Genomic DNA, 21,554 nt, shown 5'->3' on the forward strand with positions numbered 1-21,554 from the left:
TCCCTAGTCATATTTTGAGTGACATCCAACCTAAGGGACTCATCTTCTGGCACTATATCAGACAGTGTTCCGCTGCTATTCATAAGGTTTTCACTGGCCAATTTTTTTCGGAAGTAGACCACCAAGTCCTTCTTAACTAGTCTGTCATAGCCTGGAAGCTCCACTCAAACCTGTCCACTGTGGGTGACCCTGCTGGTATTTGAAATACCAGTGGCACAGCTTCCATCATCACAGCAGCATGCATGCCACCACAGAACAACAAATTGGCAGACAAGTGGTGGCTGTATATGTTATATACTTAAATTAAGATGTTTCTTTAGAATTCTAATTATCTGAACTGCTGGGCGTGTACACTAACTATTCCAATACCATTCCCACACAACCTCTTATCTAATTTGTGCCTTATTACCATGCTGCTACTTCTGTCCTACTTTGCAACCCTCTGAGGCAGGGTGGAGGTTATAGTGACCACTGGAGTAATCCTTAACCACCCTTCTTGACCCATTATATTCCCTAAGAGCGACACTTCTGGCAAGCAGTGCTTACCAGGATAATTGCTAGTTTAGCAATGGAAATCAGGTATACTAATGAAATGCAAATAAATTTATTTAAAGAGCCAGAACTAGTTTTTTACCCTTAAGCAGTTTAATTTAGAAAGTGTATTGGGATTTTAAGTACAGTTAGTTGATTCAGTAGCTATTCCCTACAGCTGAGCCATTTATACTTACTATTTATGTGCTCTAGATTAGGTGTGTGCTTTCCTCATTCAGTCTGACTGCTGATTGACAGGTCACGTCTGTCTTCATCCAGAGCTGTGGTTTCCGTAAAGGACAGGGACTAAGCCCAGTTTTATAAATAGAATATTGTCAAGTAGAGTGCCACTTTAGTCAGTATCACTGATGACATTTACAATACATATCAGGTCTTTTGCCCTGAAGTTTCACAGCACACATCTCAAACTTAGCATCCATCTTATCCAGTGATACCGAGTGCCCACAAAACAGGACAGCACGTCCTAGATTGTTTGAAGCTCAAGCTTTCTGAACTAATTGCAGAGTATGACTAAAGATAGTATGAGGAGTAAAAAAACTAAGCCCATTGCCATCAAGTTGATTCCGACTCATAGTGACCCTATAGGTCTTAAGACATGTAATATTTTGTCAGCTAAATAAATATAGAAATTTTAAGAAACATTTAAACTGTTCTGCTTTTTGTTGTTGTTAGCTGCAATCAAGTCACCCCCCACTCGTGGTAACCTCATGTGGTACAGAGTAGAACTGTTCATAGGGTTTTTTTGGCTACAGTCGTCACAGAATCAGATTGCTAGGCCTTTTCTTCCTCAGAGCTACTGGGTGGGTTTGAACCACCAACCTCTTTTGGTTAGCAGCCGATCACAAACTGCTTGCACCATCTGTGTTAATTAAATCTTAAAGTCTAGTAGACGTTTTATAGTCTGGCAGCTACTTCGACCCAGAAGTCACAGCACACAAATTTTCCTTAATACCGTATATTTTGTTAGTATTTCCTCTTAAAATTATTATTTTTGCTTTGAGATATTTAGATACTAATTTAACTTAGAAATATGCCTGGGAAAGAACATGTTTTGACAAAGTTTAGCTGTTTGATGTCGCTACTCTAGCCTTGAAGCAGAACAATGTTTTATTGAAAAAATTTTCACATTTACTTCATTGTAACTCTAAACATGAGCTTGTTTGTCAGAATTGATGGGCTCAATATTTAAGATATTCTGAATGAGAAGTCCATAGTCACCTTGACTTCGTGGATGAAAAATTATTTTCTTTGTATCCCTAATTAAGTAAAATGGTGGGTTTCATTGTAGAATATCAGAAATATTAAAAACAGATTCATCATTCCTGAAGGGTGAACATAATTTGCCATCACTCAAATGGATAAAAAAATCACTAATTAATTGGCTATCTCAGTTGCCTAGTGCTGCTTTAACACAAATACAAATGGGTAGTTTTAAAGAACAGATGCCTATTTTTTCATAGTTCTGAAAGCTAAGAATCCAAAATCAGGGTCTGGGCTCTGTCGATTTATTTCTTGTCCTTAGCCTGGATGTTCCTTGTCTTAGAGAGGATCCGCACATGGCATCTATCTTCCCCCATATATGCTTGCTTCTTTGTCTAATCTACTCTTTTTATAACTCATAAGTAATTAGGCTTAGGACATACCCTACACTGATATGACCCCATTAAGATGACAAAGAAAACCCTGTTCTCAAAGGTGATTGTATCTAGGGGTTAGGATTCCAGCACATATTTTGGGGAGGACACATTTCAGTCCATTAACAATGGCTCATATCAGTTCAAGCGTAGAGAAGAAAAATGATTCTGCCTTTGGCAGGCAGACAGACATAGATTTGGGACATGAGATCACATTTGGATTTAGACCTTACCTCTACCCTGGTTTACTGAAATGGGAGGAGCAGTTTCCCGGAGGAACCTCAGAGGTCATGGATTTCTTACCATGTCTGGTTGGAATATTACTGAACATCAGCAATATGATTTTTCTCAATTTTGTGACAATAATTGGGTTAAATATATCATTCACCTTAGTAAGTGATGAAATTTACAGTTCCCATGGTCCCAACAACATAAACGGTGGCTGTTTTAGGCTGGGTTCTCTAGAAAAGCAAAACCAGTAAAGTGTATAAATATATATAGAGAGAGAGATTATATCAAGGAAACAGCTCACGTGATTGTAGAGGCTAGAATGTCCCAAATCCGTGGATCAGGGTAGAGGTCTCTCCCAAGTCACACAGCTGCAGAAGCTGGCAAGCCCAAGATCGGCAGGTCAGAGAGCAGGGCTCCCACTCACAGGCTGTGCAGATTGACGAATCCCAGGTTCGGCAGATAAGCTGACAGCTCAAGTCCCAAGAACAGAGATGAGACGACAGGAAACAGCCGCAGGATCCAGAGAGAGCAAAAAGCCAGAAAGTCTGCTGATATACAGATGCGGGCCACACCCCCAAGGAGACTCCCTTTCATCTGATTGGCTACTCACAGTATGTTCAATCATGGGAATGATTACATTAAACACTGAGAATCATGGCCCAGCCAAGTTGACACACAATCTTAACCATCACAGTGACTATACAAGTGGACCTCGTCATATGGAATACACAGAAATCAAATCGACTACATCTGTGGAAAGACATGATGGAAACGTTCGATATCATCAGTCAGAACAAGGCCAGGGGCAATTGTGGAACAGACCATCAGTTGCTCGTATGCAAGTTCAAGTTGAAGTTGAAGAAAATTAGAACAAGTCCACGAGAGCCAGAGTACAACTTTGAGTATATTCCACCTGAATTTAGAGACCATCTCAAGAATAGATTGTACATACTGAATACTAATGACTAATGACCAGATGAGTTGTGGAATGAAATCAAGGAATCATACATGAAGAAAGCAAGATGTCATTTAAAAGACAGGAAAGAAAGAAAAGACCAAAATAGATGTCAGAAGAGACTCTGAAACTTGCTCTTGAATGTAGAGTAGCTAAAGCAAAAGGAAAAAATGATGAAGTAAAAGAGCTGAATGGAAGATTTCAAAAGGCAGCTCGAGAAGACAAAGTCAAGTATTATAATGAAATGTGCAAAGACCTGGGGATAGAAAACCAAAAGGGAAGAACAAGCTCAGCGTTTCTCAAGCTGAAAGAACTGAAGAAAAAATTCAAACTGCCAGTTGCAATATTGAAGGATTCTACTGGGAAAATTCCAAACAACACAGGAAGCATCAAAAGAAGATGGAAGGAATACACAGTTACTGCACCAAAAAGAATTGGTCAATGTTCCGTCATTTCAGGAGGTAGCATATGATCAAGAACTAATGGTATGGAAGGAAGAGGTTCAAGCTGCACTGAAGGCATTGACCAAAAACAAGGCTCCAGGAATTGACAGAATACGAATTGAGATGTTTCAACAAACAGATATAGCGTTGGAAGTGCTCATTTGTCTATGCCAAGAAATACGGAAGACAGCTTACCTGGCCAACTGACTGGAAGAGGTTCACACTTGTACCCATTCCAAAGAAAGGTGATCCAACAGAATGTGGAAATTATCAAACAATATCATTCATGTCACACACAAGTAAAATTTTACTGAAGATGATTCAAAAGCGGTTGTAGTAGTACCTTGACAGTAAACTGTCAAAAATTCAAGCTGGATTCAGAAGAGGACATGGAACAAGGGATATCATTGCTGATATCAGATAGATCATGGTTGAAAGCAGAGAATACCAGAAAGATGTTTACCTGTGTTTTATTGACTGTGTAAAGGCATTTGACTGTGGACCATAAGAAGTTATGGATAACATTGCGAAGAATGGGAAATCCAGAACACTTAATCGTGCTGATGAGGAACTGTACTTAGACCAAGAGGCAGTCATTTGAACAGAACAAGGGGATACTGTATGGTTTAAAATCAGGAAAGGTGTGCATCAAGGTTGTATCCTTTCGTCATACTTATTCAGTCTGTATGCTGAGCAAATAATACGAGAAACTGGATTATATGAAGAAAAATGCTGCATCAGGATTGGAGGAAGACTCATTAACAGTCTGCGACATGTAGATGAAACAACCTTGGTTGCTGAAAGTGAAGAGGATTGAAGCACTTACTGACAAAGATCAAAGACTACAGCCTTCAGTTTGGATTACACCTCAACAGAAAGAAAACAGAAATCCTCACAATTGAACCAATAAGCAACATCATGATAAATGGAGAAAATATTGAAGTTGTAAAGAATTTCATTTTACTTGGATCCACAACTTACACCCATGGAAGCAGCAGTTAGGAAATCAAATGATGCATCGTATTGGGCAAATCTGCTGCAAAAGACCTTTTTAAAGTGTTACAAAGCAAAGATGTCATTTTAAGGACTAAGGTGCACCTGACCCAAGCCATGGTGTTTTCGATCACCTCATATGCATGTGAAAGCTGGACAGTGAATAAGGAAGACCGAGGTAGAATTGATGCCTTTGAATTATGGTGTTGGCAAAGAATATTGAATATGCTATGGATTGCCAAAAGAAACGAACAAATTTTCTTGGAAGAAGTACAGTCAGAATGCTCGTTTAGAAGCAAGAATGCCAAGATTTCATCTTACATACTTTGGACATGTTATCAGGAGGAACCATTCCCTGGAGAAAGACATCATGCTTGGTAGAGGGTCAGCGAAAAAGAGGAAGACCTTCAGTTAGATGAATTGACACAGTGGCTGCAACAATGGGCTCAAGCATGACAACGATTGTGAGAATGGTGCAGGATCGAGCAGTGTTTTGTTCTGTTATACATGGGATCACTATGGGTTGGAACTGACTGGATGGCACCTAACAACAATAACAACATGATCACATCTACTTGTTTACTTTCTCTACTTAGGCAGGGTTATATACTTACAAATGTCCTTGCGAACTTACCAATAACTTTATTTTGTAAATGTAAGTAACTTGGTATTGTTTATGAGCATTGTCTTTTGTCAGCAGTCAGATTTGGATCTACCACTTACTGGCTGAATGACCCTGGACTGGTTACTGGTTCTCTGCCCCTCCGTTTCCTCATTTATTTCATAACAATTCATGTCACATTGAGTTACAGATGAGTATCGAAATAAATAAAACAGTAGTTAACATTGCATCTGTCACACAGTAAATGTTCAGTGAGTGTTAGATATTTATTATGCTTGGTTGTTGCTAGATTCAGTGAAAAATAAGGACATGTTATCATTTGAAGGATTAGTTAGAGTGCAGGTACCAAGGTGTACCTGCTCAAGAAAAAAAAAAAGAAAATCACAAATCTGTACTTAAATCTGACTTTTAAGATAGCACCCCAGTTTTCAAGTAACTTTTTTTCTTAGTGTAAGTACATTATAACATTTTTACTCACTGCTAGTTTTCTCATTATTAGTAAAAGAGAGCCATGAACTAGCACATGTAGTTGGAAGCATGATTTAACTGATGTCAGAATTCAGGGTTTTTGAACATAAGACTTGGAGAGTGTGATCTGTAATCTCAGTCCTGAGAGCTCTAACAGGGAGTTAAACCATCACAGAACTTGGCATTACACATATGCCTCAAACTATCTCTAAAGGGCCACAAAGTAGATTGGGACCCTAACAGAAGGTACAATGGCTAAACAGATGGCTTTTTATGTTCCTTCTTTGTAAGACTGCAGCAAGAAATGGAACCCAATGGTATATTATTTTTATATTTCTTATTTAAGAGATTTTGTGGCAATAAAGTCAAGTTGTAAGATCCCATACTGTTCACCTTCCATAAACATTTAAGAAAATGAAGCAAGAACAAATCACATACTTTTTTTCATGCCAATGTCTTTTTATCAGTGATAACTTTTTTTATGGTATTGTAACTAGGGCTCTTTACAGGAGCAGCTCCGCCAACATTGCCTATAATGGGTGCTTACTTTCTTTCAATATACATAATGCTTCGTCACTTAATTTCTGTTTTCTAACTAATTTAAATTAATATTATTCCAAAAATTGTCTCTGTTACCACCTGTCAACACTATCTTGATCAAATGATGTACTCTGGCCAGGCCTCAGCCTTCTATGTTCAGTGAAATGGTTACAGTAGTTGATGACCAGTCGGTTGCTCTGAAATGCAAGATATTTTATCCATTTAGTTTCAGTGAACTTTATGAATGAGTGACCTTTTCAGGCCTAGAGAAAGTACTATGATCTCTCTCTGATGTCACTAGGTATGAGCAGTCCACAGCTTCCTTAGTGTCTTCACCAGGTGGATCCAATTGTATTTTTGTGTATTGTTGATAAGCTTGTGATTTGGGAAGAAGAATATGGCAATGACAGAATGGTAGAAAGGGAGGGGGAAAAAGAGAAGATGCATGTGCTGAGAATAGTGACCGTGTGGAATGATGGCATTCCTGTCTCAGAGTTGACTCAGCTACTGCCGCTGGAGGGGTTGGGATCATTGGGGTTCACTCATGGTGAGGGCTACAAGGGCCACTGGAGGCCTTGACCTAGGCTGAATTGGGAGCTTCTGTGTTGGTCTTGATTTGTTTCCTAGCATTACTTTCATAGCATCCCTTTATATTTACAAAGTGGCCATTTTTTCATGCCACCTATGGCTCTCTGGCCTCCCTCTGTGCTCCTCTCCCCTATCACCTTTTCAGGGTTTGATGTTTCAGGCTTAAAATCCCAAACAAAACACTTGTTTTATTAGTGCTGTTCTGTCAACTAGAAGTCAAAGAAGAATTCAGTGTAATAAATACGTTCTTGTGTTTCCATGAGGTATTAGAATGGTTTTACAGAAGGTTGTCTCATAGTGGGAAATAGTGGAGAAATTGTTTCTTTAGTGGCATCTGTATATTAGGCTAAGAGAAGTTATTTTGAAGCAGAGCTTACCTTTGAGACTACCCTTGGTTACTAGATACACACATCCATTTGTTTTCTAAAATGAGTAGTTGAAAAGAGTTTTCTTTTCCCTAAACTATAATTATTGCATAGAAGTCCTATATTTTTACTCAGTGGTTTAATTGATAGGTCAAAATTTGACCTTCCTTCAGAAATTTAGTTCAGAAGTAAGTGCCATCCCTTAGTTATTCGGCAAAGTACTATACTCCCTAAAGATTTTTGATACCATTTTGTCAACCATTGGTAGAACCTCTGAGTATGAGAGAGTCTCTATTTTAAAGTCATAGATGTGGGTTCTGCATTATATATGAGTTAGAAAAGTAGAATTGCCTATAAGCTATCTGGAGGGGGACTGTGAAAAGAAACTCAACTGAAAGTAATGGCCCTTGTAGCACTAAAGTTGATGCTAAGTAAAAAACTAAAATTACTAGTTAATATTGACAAAAAAAAGAAGTTTATGTAAAAAAAAGGTAGTTCTAAATAGAAGGGTCAGTATTTTCATGCCATAAACTTTAACCTGATTCGTATCATGTTTTACACTAGATACGATTGAATTTTTTAATGTGGATGCTAATTCCAATTATCATTTCTAATCTTTATTTAAAGTTTTTTCAAGTGTTGGTTGCACTTAGGTACATGATATAATAACCTTAAAAGTTTTTATTTTCAGATACTCTTACCCATTACTGTCGAGTCGATTCTGACTCATAGCAACCTTATAGGACAAAGTAGAACTAGCCCATACAGTTTCTAAGGCTATAAATCTTTATGGAAGCAGACTACCATGGCTGGTGGGTTTGAACCGCAAACCCTGTTAGCAGCCAAGCGCTTAACCTCTGCACCACCAAGGCTCCTTCCAGATACTCTCATTAAAAATTTAATAGTTTCTGAAATTTTGCTTTTCTATTGATTTTTTTTAATAAAAAAAGTTTATAAATTTTTAAGTTAAGATTTTTATTTCCATTAATAGAACTAACTTTTGTTGAATTCATACTATGTAACAACCCCCACACTAGGTACATTAAAGAGAGATGCTATCTCATTTCATTTTTCACAAATGCCATTTAGGGAGCTATGCAACTTGACATAAGTCACAGAGTAAGTAGTAGGTTCGGGAACCTCAACGCATGTTGTTTCCACGAACCAACGTTGCCTTGGAAAACTGCCTCACTTCAGGAAGTAGTTTTTAGTGGTGTGAAGTTAAAGAAAATGCAGGAAATCTCTAAGAAGCTTTGCTTTGTGTTTAAGGCAGAAGTTAAAACTGCCACATATGTTCAAATAAATGTAGATGTAATCTTCCAGCCATAGAAGTTATTTGATGATGCTGAAAAACAGACCCGACTGTCAGACACATGTTTTGCTGGCATGTGTGTTGCTACATGTTTATCATTGGTTCTCTGAATTAAAACTGAAATTTCTTAGCATGATTTAGTTAATCTTGTTTCTTTTTTCTAGAGTGGCAAACTATAGATGTCGTCTGATAGTGGCTTATTGATAGAAATAAATTTCCAGGAGATAATGGATGAGATTTCTTAGTGTATTTTGTCGCCCTTAGGCGCCATCGACTCAGTTCTGACTCATAGCAACCTTACGTACAACAGAACGAAACAGTGCCCGGTCTTGCACCATCCTCACAATGGTTGTTAGGCTTGAGCCCATTGTTGCAGCCATTGTGTCAGTCCATCTCACTGAGGATCTTCCTCTTTTTCACTGACCGTCTACTTTACCAAGCATAGTGTCCTTCTCCAGGGACTGATCCCTCCTGAAAACACGTCGCAAGTATATGAGACAAAGTCTCACCGTCCTTGCTTCTAATGAGCATTCTGGCTGTACTTCTTTCAAGACAAATTTGTTCATTCTTTTGGCAGTTCATATGAATCCTTTTGGAGAATCCTGATCTCATTTATTCATTATTTTCTTTATTCATCCAGCTTTCAAATTTGTATCTTCAAATTCCTAAATGTAGCCTTGGGAAAGTTATTTAACCTCTCTTAGACTGTCTTTTGTCATCTTTAAAATGAAGCTAATGATACCTAACACATCGTGATGTGTTGTGAATTGTGAATTGAATTGTTGTGGGGAGAAAATGAGATACTGTACACAATGCCCTTAGCTCACTGCCAAGTCTGTAGTAAGTACTCATGTCATTCATTGCCAAAATGGCAGAATTGTCACTTGAACATGTAGTATTTGGGAGATGTTAAGTCATTGGCTGTATCTGAGTGTTGTGACCTAAGACGATGAAAAGCAGAGGAAGGAGTTTCAGTTTATTGGTTTTAGTGATTAATATGCAGAAATGGTTTAGAATTGTGAACATTTAAAAACATAGTATCAGAGAAGAAATCCTATGTTTTTGACAGATCTCTAACAGAAAAAAATATAAAACCCATCTTTACAAGAGACGGATAAATGGTGACAAAGAATAACTTTCCACATAAGAGAAACAGAAAAGCTACTGCTCTATTAAATTTTTCCATTTGTTCTATATTTTCCTACAAACACAACTTTAAATAACCACCCATTACCACCTTTGGTTGCCTCAGAATGTATTAAAGAGGTGGCAGATGTTTCTCATTTTATATATAGGCATATTCTTCAAAAGTTGATAATTTGTATCTTTCAATTCAGCGGGCTATTTTGTAGACATTATACCCCTTTTTCTCCCCCATGCCATGTAAGTTTAACAAAGTTTAACCAGTTTCTCTACTATAGGGTATCAAAACCTTTATCTTGCTGTGCATTGCTTATCTCCTAGAGACAATGTGTTACGAAATGTTTCCCAAACTGGTTGCACTATGGAACTTATTTTCACTTGTGCATCTCACAGGATTCCTGTCCTTCAGAACACATTTTGGGAAATACTTGTTTATAAGGACCTCTTCCTTAGCACCCAGTTTTAACACTGTACCCTTTTATTCCAACCTACACTTTGTGTTTCACCATTTGCCGAATTACATTATTGCAAAAAAAAAAAAAATTTTTAAAAGCAGTTTGTGTGTAACTGAGTTTTCAAAATTATGCAGAACCAGAGTGTCATAAACATGCATCACCTGAATACTGTGACTGAGGAGCAGGTATCCTGAGACTGCCACCTGACGCAGTTTTGCAAAGACTGCCACCGGTGTCTTTTCCTACCCTCTGCCTGCCTTCCTAAGGTTTTTTCCTTAGCATTTCACTTTCTCTTCTTTGCCTCCTTCTTCTAGGTTGTGTTGTATCCTATCATGTTCTCTAGTTTTTTCTGATCTTCTATTCCTTTTCCATCTCCACAGGCCACAAGCACCCATATAGATGTTTTTCTTCCTTACCTCAGTGATGGTCATTCAAAAGTTAATATTTTTTTTAGTGACAGTTATTCTGCATAACCCATTTAATTTCCACCGCAAATTTGTTTTAGAATGAGACAAACTGAACTCCCTTTACTTTTCTTGACCAGTTTTCTGTGCAAAGGAGAATTACAGTATCTGATTATTAATATCCCTAATAAGTCCTATTCAGAATATACTATGTTCATTGTGCTGAATCTCTTTCTTTATGATGCCAAAGAAGCTAGTTGCTAGCATCAGTATTCAATTTAAAGTAGCTAACCTGATTGTAAAAACCTGATTGTGGAGATGTTTTATTAGCCCAATGTATCTATGTTCTGTTTTTAAAAAGAATTCTCTGATATGCAGTGACCTCAGATTTTGAGCAACACTAGCAAAGAAGAAAGTTAAAATTGGCCATAAGCCATCTGCATGCTTGTTTCTAGTGTCTCAGGAATAATGGAAATTGTTCAACAGCCTAATGGTTGCCATCCCAAGGAAGTTGTATCCATTAAAAATACAATTGCTGATCTTGTGGGGGAAGTATCTCCACAGATGCAGCTGCTTAATTCTAATTGGCTTTTAAAACAATACAGGGTTCTTAGCTAAAAAAACACTTGTTCTACAGTAACATGTTACTGAATAAACCCATTTCTTCATTATAAAGATAAATAATAGTATGTGAGATAGAAACCTCATAATGAAAACAGTAACTGAACTATGTTAATACCCAAGAGGTAGAACCTTACTTCAATTTATAGCACTGTTTCTATGGAAAAATTTATTCCAAAGTCCAGCTGGGATGCCAGAGCCCTTCTTCCTGGGTCCTTATTACCAATGATGAGAAAACTACTGCATGCACCTGCAGGTATAGGACTTCATTTCCCCCGTTAGTTCTGGGGCTGGGAGCAGAGCTGTAGGAGTTGGACTCCAGACGGTATGAAGGAAAGAAGAGCGTTCTAACAGCTTCTGAGAGAGAGTGCTAGGGCCTTCTGCTAGGAACATGGTTCTTCAGATAACTCTCATGAATAACACGATGATTTTTAGGGAAGATGGGGCTGCTTTTCAGCACAGGACAAGACCAAACGGCAGCCATGTCCTCCTAAAAACGGTGGCATTTCGCCCTCCTAGAAATAAAATTTTGGACCAGGTGGTCTATTAATCTGACCTATTAAGACATTTCCTATCTTCCTTAAGGTTCAAGTTTGAAAAATATTATTAGTGGTGCTAAAACAAAAATGCTAACAGTGGACTCTTCTCTGTGATGGTAGAAATTTGCTGGTCAGGAGAATGAATACCTTGCAGGTTTATATTAACTATTTAAGCAGCATTATTTTTGCTCAGTGTTTGCTCACATTACTCCAGCATATTGAACAGATGTATGTGAGTTTTATGTTCATTTATCTTCACTTAGTGATTAAAAGTTCAAGGTGAAACTGATATTGCAGAAATGAAAATAATGTGTTCATGTACTAAAGCCTAAAAAAGAAAGAAAGAACTTAAAAATGAGCCTCGGTTTCTTTTAAATGATGAATTTCTTTGGGAGTGGGTGGAAGGAGGGCTTTTTAATGAGATCTGCAGCCTTTCTTGGGAAGTTTCCCAAAATTAAAGTCTTTCAATGAAAAATAAGGGACTGGATACTAGACTTTAATTCAGCTGAGGTTTTTTTTTTTAATTTAATAAAGCAGTATATTAATATTTGACCACATTTTACTATCTGAATTTTATCCCAAAGAAGAAGGATAGCCTAGCAGAATATGAAACAAATCTTGTTTTAACTCAGAATTCTTCATTTTTTTTTTTTTCTTAAATATTCTCTAAATGATCTGGGGGACAGCCACGTATAAAACTCTTATTTGAAATTCAGAGTGCACACCAGCCTGTTAAAGACTCTGAGGGCTCTAGCTGTAAAGAAACTTGTTTAACTTTATTTACTGGATTTCTTCAGTTTCTTTGGCTGTGAGACCCTTTTCCCCCCCAGAAGCTAACTTCTCACACAACCTCATAACTGAGGGACAAAGATATGGGAATCAGCTCAGGTACATAGGCAAGATAATCTGTGCTTGGTTTATACAGGGGTTTTGTAAAACCACCTTGGCACTAAATCATAGGCAGAGACCTCAAGCAGCATGCTAGGAAATTAACATTCAGTCACTCCTTTCCCTGGATTTCATGATGGCAGAGATGTAGTTTTATACTTCTCTGGAGAAAGTAATTTTTGCTCTCCTTCACCTCATATGTGTTCTAACTTTGCTACCCAGGTGACCAGTTGGTCTAGAAATGTCAAGACCTTTAAGAGACTGTACAAGGGACTGAGTAATAAATGCTGTTTTACAAGAAGTTTTTAGCATTTTTTAAATAAGCTTTTTACTAAGTCATTAATCCAGTGTCATTATAAACTTGTAAACAAATTCAAATGTTCTCTTTATTTAAATCAATGTTTACTGTATCTCATAAACTTTAACATTTTTTAAATAATAAAGAAATAGGAAGATCCCAAAACAGTAGACAACCAAAATAAATCATAAGTTGATTAAAGATAATAGCACAGAAAGTATTGAGATTTTAAAACCAGACAGGAAAAAAAAATGCATAATCGATTTTAGCAAACAAGTAATAATAATAATTCTAATCAATAAAAGAATGAAAGCATTTGATTTGACTATATGAAAATGTGAAATTTCTGCTTGATAAATAATGCAGTCGAACTAAACATCAAACACTGGAGAAATAGGAAATATTACAAAGGATTAATGTTTCTGTTGTGTGAATAACTCATATATTTAAGAAAATTATCAAACCCTAGTTAAATAAGTGAGAAAAGGACAAGAAGTTCGTATAAGAGAGAATATAATTCATAAACAAACATGGAGAAATTGTCAGCCATCAAGGAATTCCTTCAGCTAGTATTTTTTACACTCCTGGACCTTTTACTGTGTGTGGTGTTGCGGTTTCAATGGTGAGGAAGAGGGTGTCAGTCCTTTGGGGGGGGGCTCGGGGGAGGACACAAAGAATATACATTAAACAGACAAAGAATGCAAATAAGTTATTAAGCTACCTTTACAACTGTTTTTAAAAATTGTTAATACTTAAACACTGGTAAGGCATAGAAATTGGTTTAATTATTTATGATTCCTAGCATCTTAAAATGACATAAAAGGTTTTTTAATTTTGTTTTTTTTTAAACCTCAGAAATTATCTTAATGAAATAATTCCAAAAAATGGAAAAGAAAGGAAACAGCTTATGTATTGAACAATAGGGCTTGGTCAAGTAAATAAGATTTTTTTTAACCCAATGGAGCATGACTTAATGATTAAAATTATAATTATGAAAATAATGGTAATATGAAACAGTGTCATGATAGATGGCTGTAGTTGCATTTGTCGTGCTGAATTCAGTTCTATAAAGTAAGTAAACATATGGACATCAGCTGTAATAGGATTATGGTGTAAACATATGGACATTAACTGTAATAGAATTATGGTATATTATTATTTATTTTGTTATGTGCAATATTTATGTACTTATTAGAAAATAATTTTAAGATTCATTAAATATTTTAAGATGATTTTTTTTTTTTCCTTTTTCAGCTGACCACACAGACTGCCCTATCTGTGTTTCTGTAGCCAGAGACATGACCTGACACCCTGATGACCAGTCTTAGGGCATTTGGGTGACTGGCTGGTGCACCATGGAACTTAAAGTATGGGTGGATGGAGTTCAGAGGATTGTGTGTGGGGTCACTGAAGTCACAACTTGCCAGGAGGTTGTAATAGCCTTAGCTCAAGCCATAGGTAAGTCACTGACCTCCCTGGGTGTCCTTTAACTATTTTATGCTTCCTTTTGTTGTTGTTATTTGTATTGTTGTTTGTTTTCTTGTTTGCTTTCTGAATATAGATCTGTGATGGTTTTTGTTTGTTTTATTCTGAAATACATCTCACAAGCACAGTTGACTTATTACCATTTCTTCCTGCTTAGGTAAATGTGTCATGATGCTTGTTTCCTGGCTTCCTCCAGAGTTTACTAATCATGAGTACAGAGTCTGCACTGCTTTTTCCTCTCCTGTTGTTTATCCTATTGTTTAAATAGTTCTGAATATTTCTGGAAAAGAAAATGCAACAAAATGTTAAATAACATTGTTCTTCATTAGAAAGATAACGTGCACTTTTTTAATCTTATATACTGCAGCTGCAGTTCTCAAGAACATAGTTACTAGTGACATCTCCTGGTTCCATCTTATTCTCCTACCCTGTTTGAACTTTTAAGCTTATCTTTATCGTATATTATGCCTGAACTCCTTTTGGAACATGGAGAGGGCATAAACACCTACATCAGTAAATTGAGTAATGCGGTTAAAGTTTATATTTGTACCTTAAATCCATCATTTTAGCAAACACATATTGAGAGGAAACTTGTGTGTTAAACACCATACTCGGTAGTCAGTGCCCCTTTGTCTTTGAGCTCCGTATCAAAAGTTTATTTTATGTCTGCTAGTTTATGTTGGAAACATGTCAAGTTAGCTTGGGATTGAAATGAGTCACATTGTCACCATGGCACCCTAGCATTTGGTAGATGTGGTTGTACCACTTGCATTGTGGCAGATGCATTGATAGCTGATATAAAGATAGAGGCTTTCATTTAATACAAACATTTTCATCTTTTGACTTTTCCTTACATAGTACAGCACTCCCATGTGGTAAAACAATACTGAAAACCCTAGGCTTTCACATGTAATGAAGTGTTCTTGCATTTGGGACTAATATTTGGGGACCTCAGTTTAATTATTAAAGAGATGAAAATTAAAGTGCTTGTATTTTATTTCTTATTCTCTACCAACTTATTTCGTAAATGCCCCTTATATAAAGAGCTCCACATAATTTATTTGAATAAAAATATATAGCTTTGTTTGTTTTATTTTATTTGTTTAGTGAATACTAGGATTAGAAAATATCAAACCTAACTTTCTTTGTTATATTTGGGAATCAAGGCATGGGCAGTGTTAACAACAATGAATAATTTTTACAAAAGTCAAGATGGTTGAGTGGTACAGTAAGTTACATCTATCCATATGGTAACCACTATTTCTGTATAGAATTTTGAGAGAAAAATGCCCATATATACCAGGTGTCCATTTTGGACTAAAAAGTGTACCTGTTTGTGAACAATATAGAAAGTTTTAACTAAATCTACCCCTTCTCCCATTTTTTGCTTTCTCAATAATTCAGTCCAAGACTTATTTTGAAAACTTGACAGCTTGAATACAGATGCTTTATGATATTCTTCAAAACTTGGCTAAACAGCTCTTTTTCTGTATCATAAATTCTTCATTGAATTCAGAATTCATGTGAAAGACGACTCAACTGGCCAAAGCTATTGACCCTTGTGCGATAATATTATCTCAACATTGAATTCAATGTTTCATACTTGAACGTTTATCTAGTAATTTATTGGTATTCAGAATCTCAGAACTAAATAAAAATCTATAGAATTTTAACCTTATTTTTTCTATACGAAACAATAGCAGGTATATTATTTAGGGGAAGTTGCTGCTGTAACAAACAACCCCAGAATTTCCATGGCTTAACACAGTAAAAATTTAGCAATATTATTAGCACAGTATGGACTAACTGAGCAAAACCACAAATGTTTCTAAAAGGTTTATTGTAGACTGACTTCTTGGGCTTCGGTCCACATAGTTACCCATGGTGGGGGGGGACGCTATGTATAAATTCTTGATAAAGGTTATTGAGGCTTTCTGGATAGTTAAAATTATTTTTAGGACATCACAGCTATCTATCAAAATATGAAAATATGCACACAAATTGGCATTTTTCTAGTGTATATGACAGCTAATGTTTTTTTCTGTGTTAGTGATACTGTTCATTCAAATAGAATTAGAAGAGAAGTAAAAACAGAACTTAGTTTGATGAAAGATGTTGAATGTTTGTTGTTTTAAATTGTGGTGCAAATATACACAACAAAACATACACCAATTCAACAACTTCTACATATATATAATTCACTAACATTGATTTACGTTCTTCAAGTTGTGCAACCATTCTCACTATCATTTTCCAAATTATTCCTCCACCATTAACATAAGCTCACTACCCCCTAAGCAAACACTCCTTTTTACCCCCTCCCTTCTACCCTTGGTAACCACCGATCGTTTTTAGTTTTGATGTATTTGCTTATTTCATATAAGTGAGATCATACAAATCGTATTTGTCCTTTTGCAACTGACTAATTTTGCTCAGAATAATGTTTTCAAGGTATATCCATGCTGTGACATTCATCGGGACTTCATTTCTCTTTAGAGCTGAGTAATATTTCATAGTACGTATATACCACATTTTGCTTATCCATTCATCTGTTGATGGACATTTCGGTTGTTTCCACTTTTTGGCTGTTGTGAATAGTGCTGCATGAACACTGGTGTACATGTGACTTTTCATGTTGCTGTTTTCAGGTCTCTTGAGTATAAACCTAAGAGCAGAATAGCTTGGTCATTGGGTAGTTCTATGTTCAACTTTTTGAGGAGCTGGCAAACTGTTTTCCACAGTGGCTGTAACATTTTACATTTCCACCAGCAATGGATGAAGGTTCCTTTTTCTCCACAGCCTAGACAACACCTATTGGTTTCCTTTTTTTTTTTTTCATCATCACTATTCTAATGGGGGTAAGATGGTATCTCATTGTGCATCTCATATTTGCATCTCCCTCGTGGCTAATGACTTTGAGCATCTTTTCATGGGCTATTGACCATTTGAACATCCTCTTTGTTGAAATGTCTGTTCAGGTCCTTTGTCCATTCTTGATTAGATTCATTTTGGATATTAGATCCTGATTGGATATATGGCTCCCAGAAATTTTCTCCCAATCTGTAGATTGTCTTTTTACTTTTTTCATTAAGTTCTTTGATTAACAAAAGTACTTAATTTTTATGAGATCTCCTTTATGTGTTTTGTCTTTTGCTGCTCTTGCTTTTTTTTTTTTTTCCATATCCGATAGCCTATCACTAAAAACTAGGTCCCATAGCTTCACTCCTGCATTTTCTTCCAAGAATTTTATGGTTTTAGTTTTTACATGTAGGTCCTTGATCATTTTGAATTGGTTCTTATGTATGATATGAATTTTTTTTAACAGTATAGAAAGAAATTCTTTCCACACTAATCCCTCGACTACCTTTACAGATTGAGTTAGGTGGTGCAAATAGAGCACATTCTCAAATTATAATATAATAACTAAAAGTCAAAGCATGATTAATATACTTAATTGGCATGAAGTGGTTAAACTGCCCAGCAAGAATGCACTGTGTTTGGTCACTACACATCCTGAACCTTCCGAGAGATTCTAAATATTCTGCCTTGTTACTCCCATAAACTATCCCAAAAATTCCATCATTTCAGAGTTCAAACTACTTCTCAGATCTATAAGTAGAATGGAAAGCCCTTGACATCATCTGTCTCAGCTGTGGTGGAGAAAATACATTTATGATATTCCAGATTAACATAAATGTATTTCTGCCCTCAAGTAGCTTAGAGCTGAACACAGAAATAAAGTACAGCTAATAAAGATTAGAGAGGAAAAGAGGTGGTTGGTGGTGGTAGTGGTTGACGTCTAGTCAGTTCCTACTCATGGCAGCCCTACATGTGCAGAGTAGAACTCCACTCCACAGGGTTTTCAAGGCTGTGACTCTTTGGAACTAGACCATCAGGCCTGTCTTCTGAGGCAACTTTCATTGGATTCGAACCTCCAACCTTTTGGCTGGTAGTCAAGCGTTTAAAACGATTTGTGCCACCCAGATACTCCATCCATTTAAAGTACTAAAATTCAGAATTTCTCTGTTCTTGTTCCCATATCTCCTTCAACTGGAGCCAGAACAAGTGTTTAATAAAAACAAATTGATTGGGGCTGGGGCCCAAGCTGGAGCAGACTATTTCTAATAAGCCATGTTCGTGTGATATGCCCCAACAAAATTAGCTTTGAACCAAACACATTTCATACAGAACTCTAGTATTTGTTCATACATCTTTCTCTTCCCTGGAAGTCCTTCCAAAGTAGGAGCATTGCTTGTTTATGTTTTTTACATCATTGCTTTGCTTTAAGTAGGCACTCAATAAAACTTAGTTTCTAGAACCAACTGTCCAGTAGAAATGTCTGCAAGGATAAAAATGTTCTGTCTGTGCTATCCTATATGGTAGTCACTAGCCACGTGTGGCAATCGAGCACTTGTAATATAGCTAGTAAAGCTGAGAAATTGAGTTTTTAATTTTAATTAATTAAAATTTAAATGTATCTAGTGACTAATGAAGAAGCCCTGGGGGCACAGCGGTTAAGTGCTCGCCTGCTAACCGGACGGTCGGCAGTTCGAACCCACCAGCTGCTCTGCCGGAAAAAGATGGGCTTTCTGCTTCCATAAAGATTTACAACCTTGGAAACCCTATGGGGCAGTTCTTCTCTGTCCTGTAGGGTCACTATGATTTGGAATCATCTCAGTGGCAATAGGTTTGTTATTTCGATTGTTTTTGTTTTCCCTTGGCCTCGTGGGTTTGGAGGTGATTCTCTTGCTGTAGTCTAACTCTCATATAACTGACTAGGACACAAGATACCTAATAGTAGTTAGTAGGTGACAGAACCAAGGACACAAAGTGCTGTGATTTTTGAAGCAGTTTATACACATGGAACAGTTTTAACCTTGCAGATGTGTCATGTGGTTTTTCTTGGGAGAAATATAATAATTTTTAACTTGGAAATCATGCTTTTTTGATTCCAAGAAGGACAGTGCTACGGCTTTCTTTTTCATTCCCCTTGTTTGCTTGGGTATTTTGATAATAGTAACAACTAATATTTGCATGAGGTCCTGATGTCACAATGGTTAAGAGTTGCACTGCTAACCAGAAGGTTGGCAGTTTGAATCCACCAGCTGCTCCTTGGAAACCCTGTGGGGCAGTTCTGCTCTGACCTATAGGGTGACGGGTTTGGTTTTTTGTTTAATATTTGTATGGCACTTTTCAATTTTTAAAATCATTTTTATATTTTATGTTCTCATTTGACTCTCAGAACAACCTTGTGAGGTAAGAAAACACTCATCTCATAGACAGAGAAATGGAGGCTAAAGGAAATTTCATAATTTGCTCAAATCGTGTAATTAGATGGCAGAGCCAGGTTTGAACACTGGCCTTCTGGCTCCCTCATCCTTTCCACTATGCCCAGCTTCACACAGTTGGGAGGTGCTGAACATTACTTAAGAATTTTTTTTTATAAGTCAGATTATTGTTTTGACACATTGGAGGTGCTCACTATTTAAAGGAAATTTCTATTCAACCTTCTTGTTAGGTGAATAACAATGTCTTGAATTAATAATGGCTACCATGTATTGATTGCCTCTGTGTGCCAGGGAGTGTAGTAGATGTTCGTCATACCTAACCCTCAGAACCTGCAAGGTATTATGTTATTCCCATTTTAAAAGTGAAGTTATGTTACTTGTCTAGTAACTATTATACTTGGGATTAAAACCCAAGTCTGCATGCCTCCAAAGCACTGACTTTAGCCTATAGCCAAGATTCAGGTTTCTTTAAAGGAGAACATGCCGCTATATGTAAAGCAAAATCATTTTTTATGTGCTACTTCTAAATTGCATACATGGGTTTTCACATTTACACATTCAAATCTCTTTTTATTGACTCAGTCATTCAGATAATACTTTCATTGGTTCAGAAGCTCATGAAACTAAAAGGAGGCATTGAAGATAAGTCAATGGCTGTGTATTCCTGTTGTTATAATTGCTAGATGGCAGGGTCAGTTACTTTGTAATAATATTAACTACTAATGGATACTTTAACAAAATTAAAATAATCCATCTGACTCACCCACCTTAAATGAAAATATTTAGGAAGCTTGTTCAAGGTTATGATATTATATTATCTTCTAAAACTTTATCTTCCATAATTTGTAGTTCAGGTCAGCTTGTTTTTTGTTGTTTTTTCTTTTTTAATTGAAATGTTATTTTATTCTGTTGTTTATTAATAATGTCATTTCAAAATTTTTTTTCCAAGAATCCTTGAAACTATTACAATCAAAACTGAACACAGCCTGTCCTTTTCAAGGCCCTTCTTTCTATGTGAGATTATTTTGAAGGGTTGTTTACATTGAGGTGATTTTTTTTTTTTTTTTTTGCCACAAGTGAGCAGGAAGAGACCAGCTATGTGAGCTATGGGTTGACTAAACACTCATGGGGAGACAGAGAGGAGACCTGGGCAGCTGCCTGTTAGCTGAGTAGCAGGTTCTCCATTGGCTCATTATCTCCCTTTAGGAGGGGAAATGGAGCCTCAAACCCTGCCACGTCCTGATGTGCAAAGCAGAGATATTTTGCAAGCTAGAAGTTGATTCAAGTTTTGAAGTTCTACCTAGTTCCTAAGCCCAACCCCTCACAGCTTCAAATAGGAAATTCCAGCGTCCTTCTTTGTCCCAGCTTGAGATCTTGCCCCAAACAAGAAGGTCTAGATGGTCAGGCATTTGACAGACATATAAGATCCTCTGAGGTTTAAAGTACAAAGTTGAATTTCTGAGCAGTGTCTGAAGAGTATGTGCAATTCACATCCTGTAGTTTTATTCTGTTACCTATTTTGAGGGCTTCTGTATCTTCAAGTGAGGGTTTTTAAAAGAAGTGTATAGACTTGACTCGAACATTCTACCCTTTGATGTTAATCAAGAAAAATCACATTGATTAAGGGTAGGGTTGTACAGCCAATTATTGTAATTGGTGTCACTAAGTTGTACACCTATAAAAAGTTAAATTGGCAAAAGTTATGTGATAGATACATTTACAACAGTGAC

At 36.7% G+C, this 21,554-nt stretch overlaps 1 protein-coding gene across 1 annotated transcript in view; it reads left to right on the top strand.

Annotated features, from left to right (window-relative positions):
- The first annotated feature begins 14,305 nt into the window (after positions 1-14,305).
- The window catches only part of RASSF8 (Ras association domain family member 8), a 16,656-nt gene continuing 9,407 nt past the window's right edge, over positions 14,306-21,554 (top strand). Inside the window, exon 1 of the mRNA XM_004383593.2 lies at positions 14,306-14,509. Within this exon, the coding sequence (XP_004383650.1) occupies positions 14,407-14,509 (103 nt within the window). The 5' untranslated portion in view covers positions 14,306-14,406. The remainder of the gene's footprint in view (positions 14,510-21,554) is intronic.

Source organism: Trichechus manatus, unplaced genomic scaffold (assembly GCF_000243295.1).
Source record: "Trichechus manatus latirostris isolate Lorelei unplaced genomic scaffold, TriManLat1.0 scaffold00112, whole genome shotgun sequence".
NCBI classification, from domain to species: Eukaryota; Metazoa; Chordata; class Mammalia; order Sirenia; family Trichechidae; genus Trichechus; species Trichechus manatus.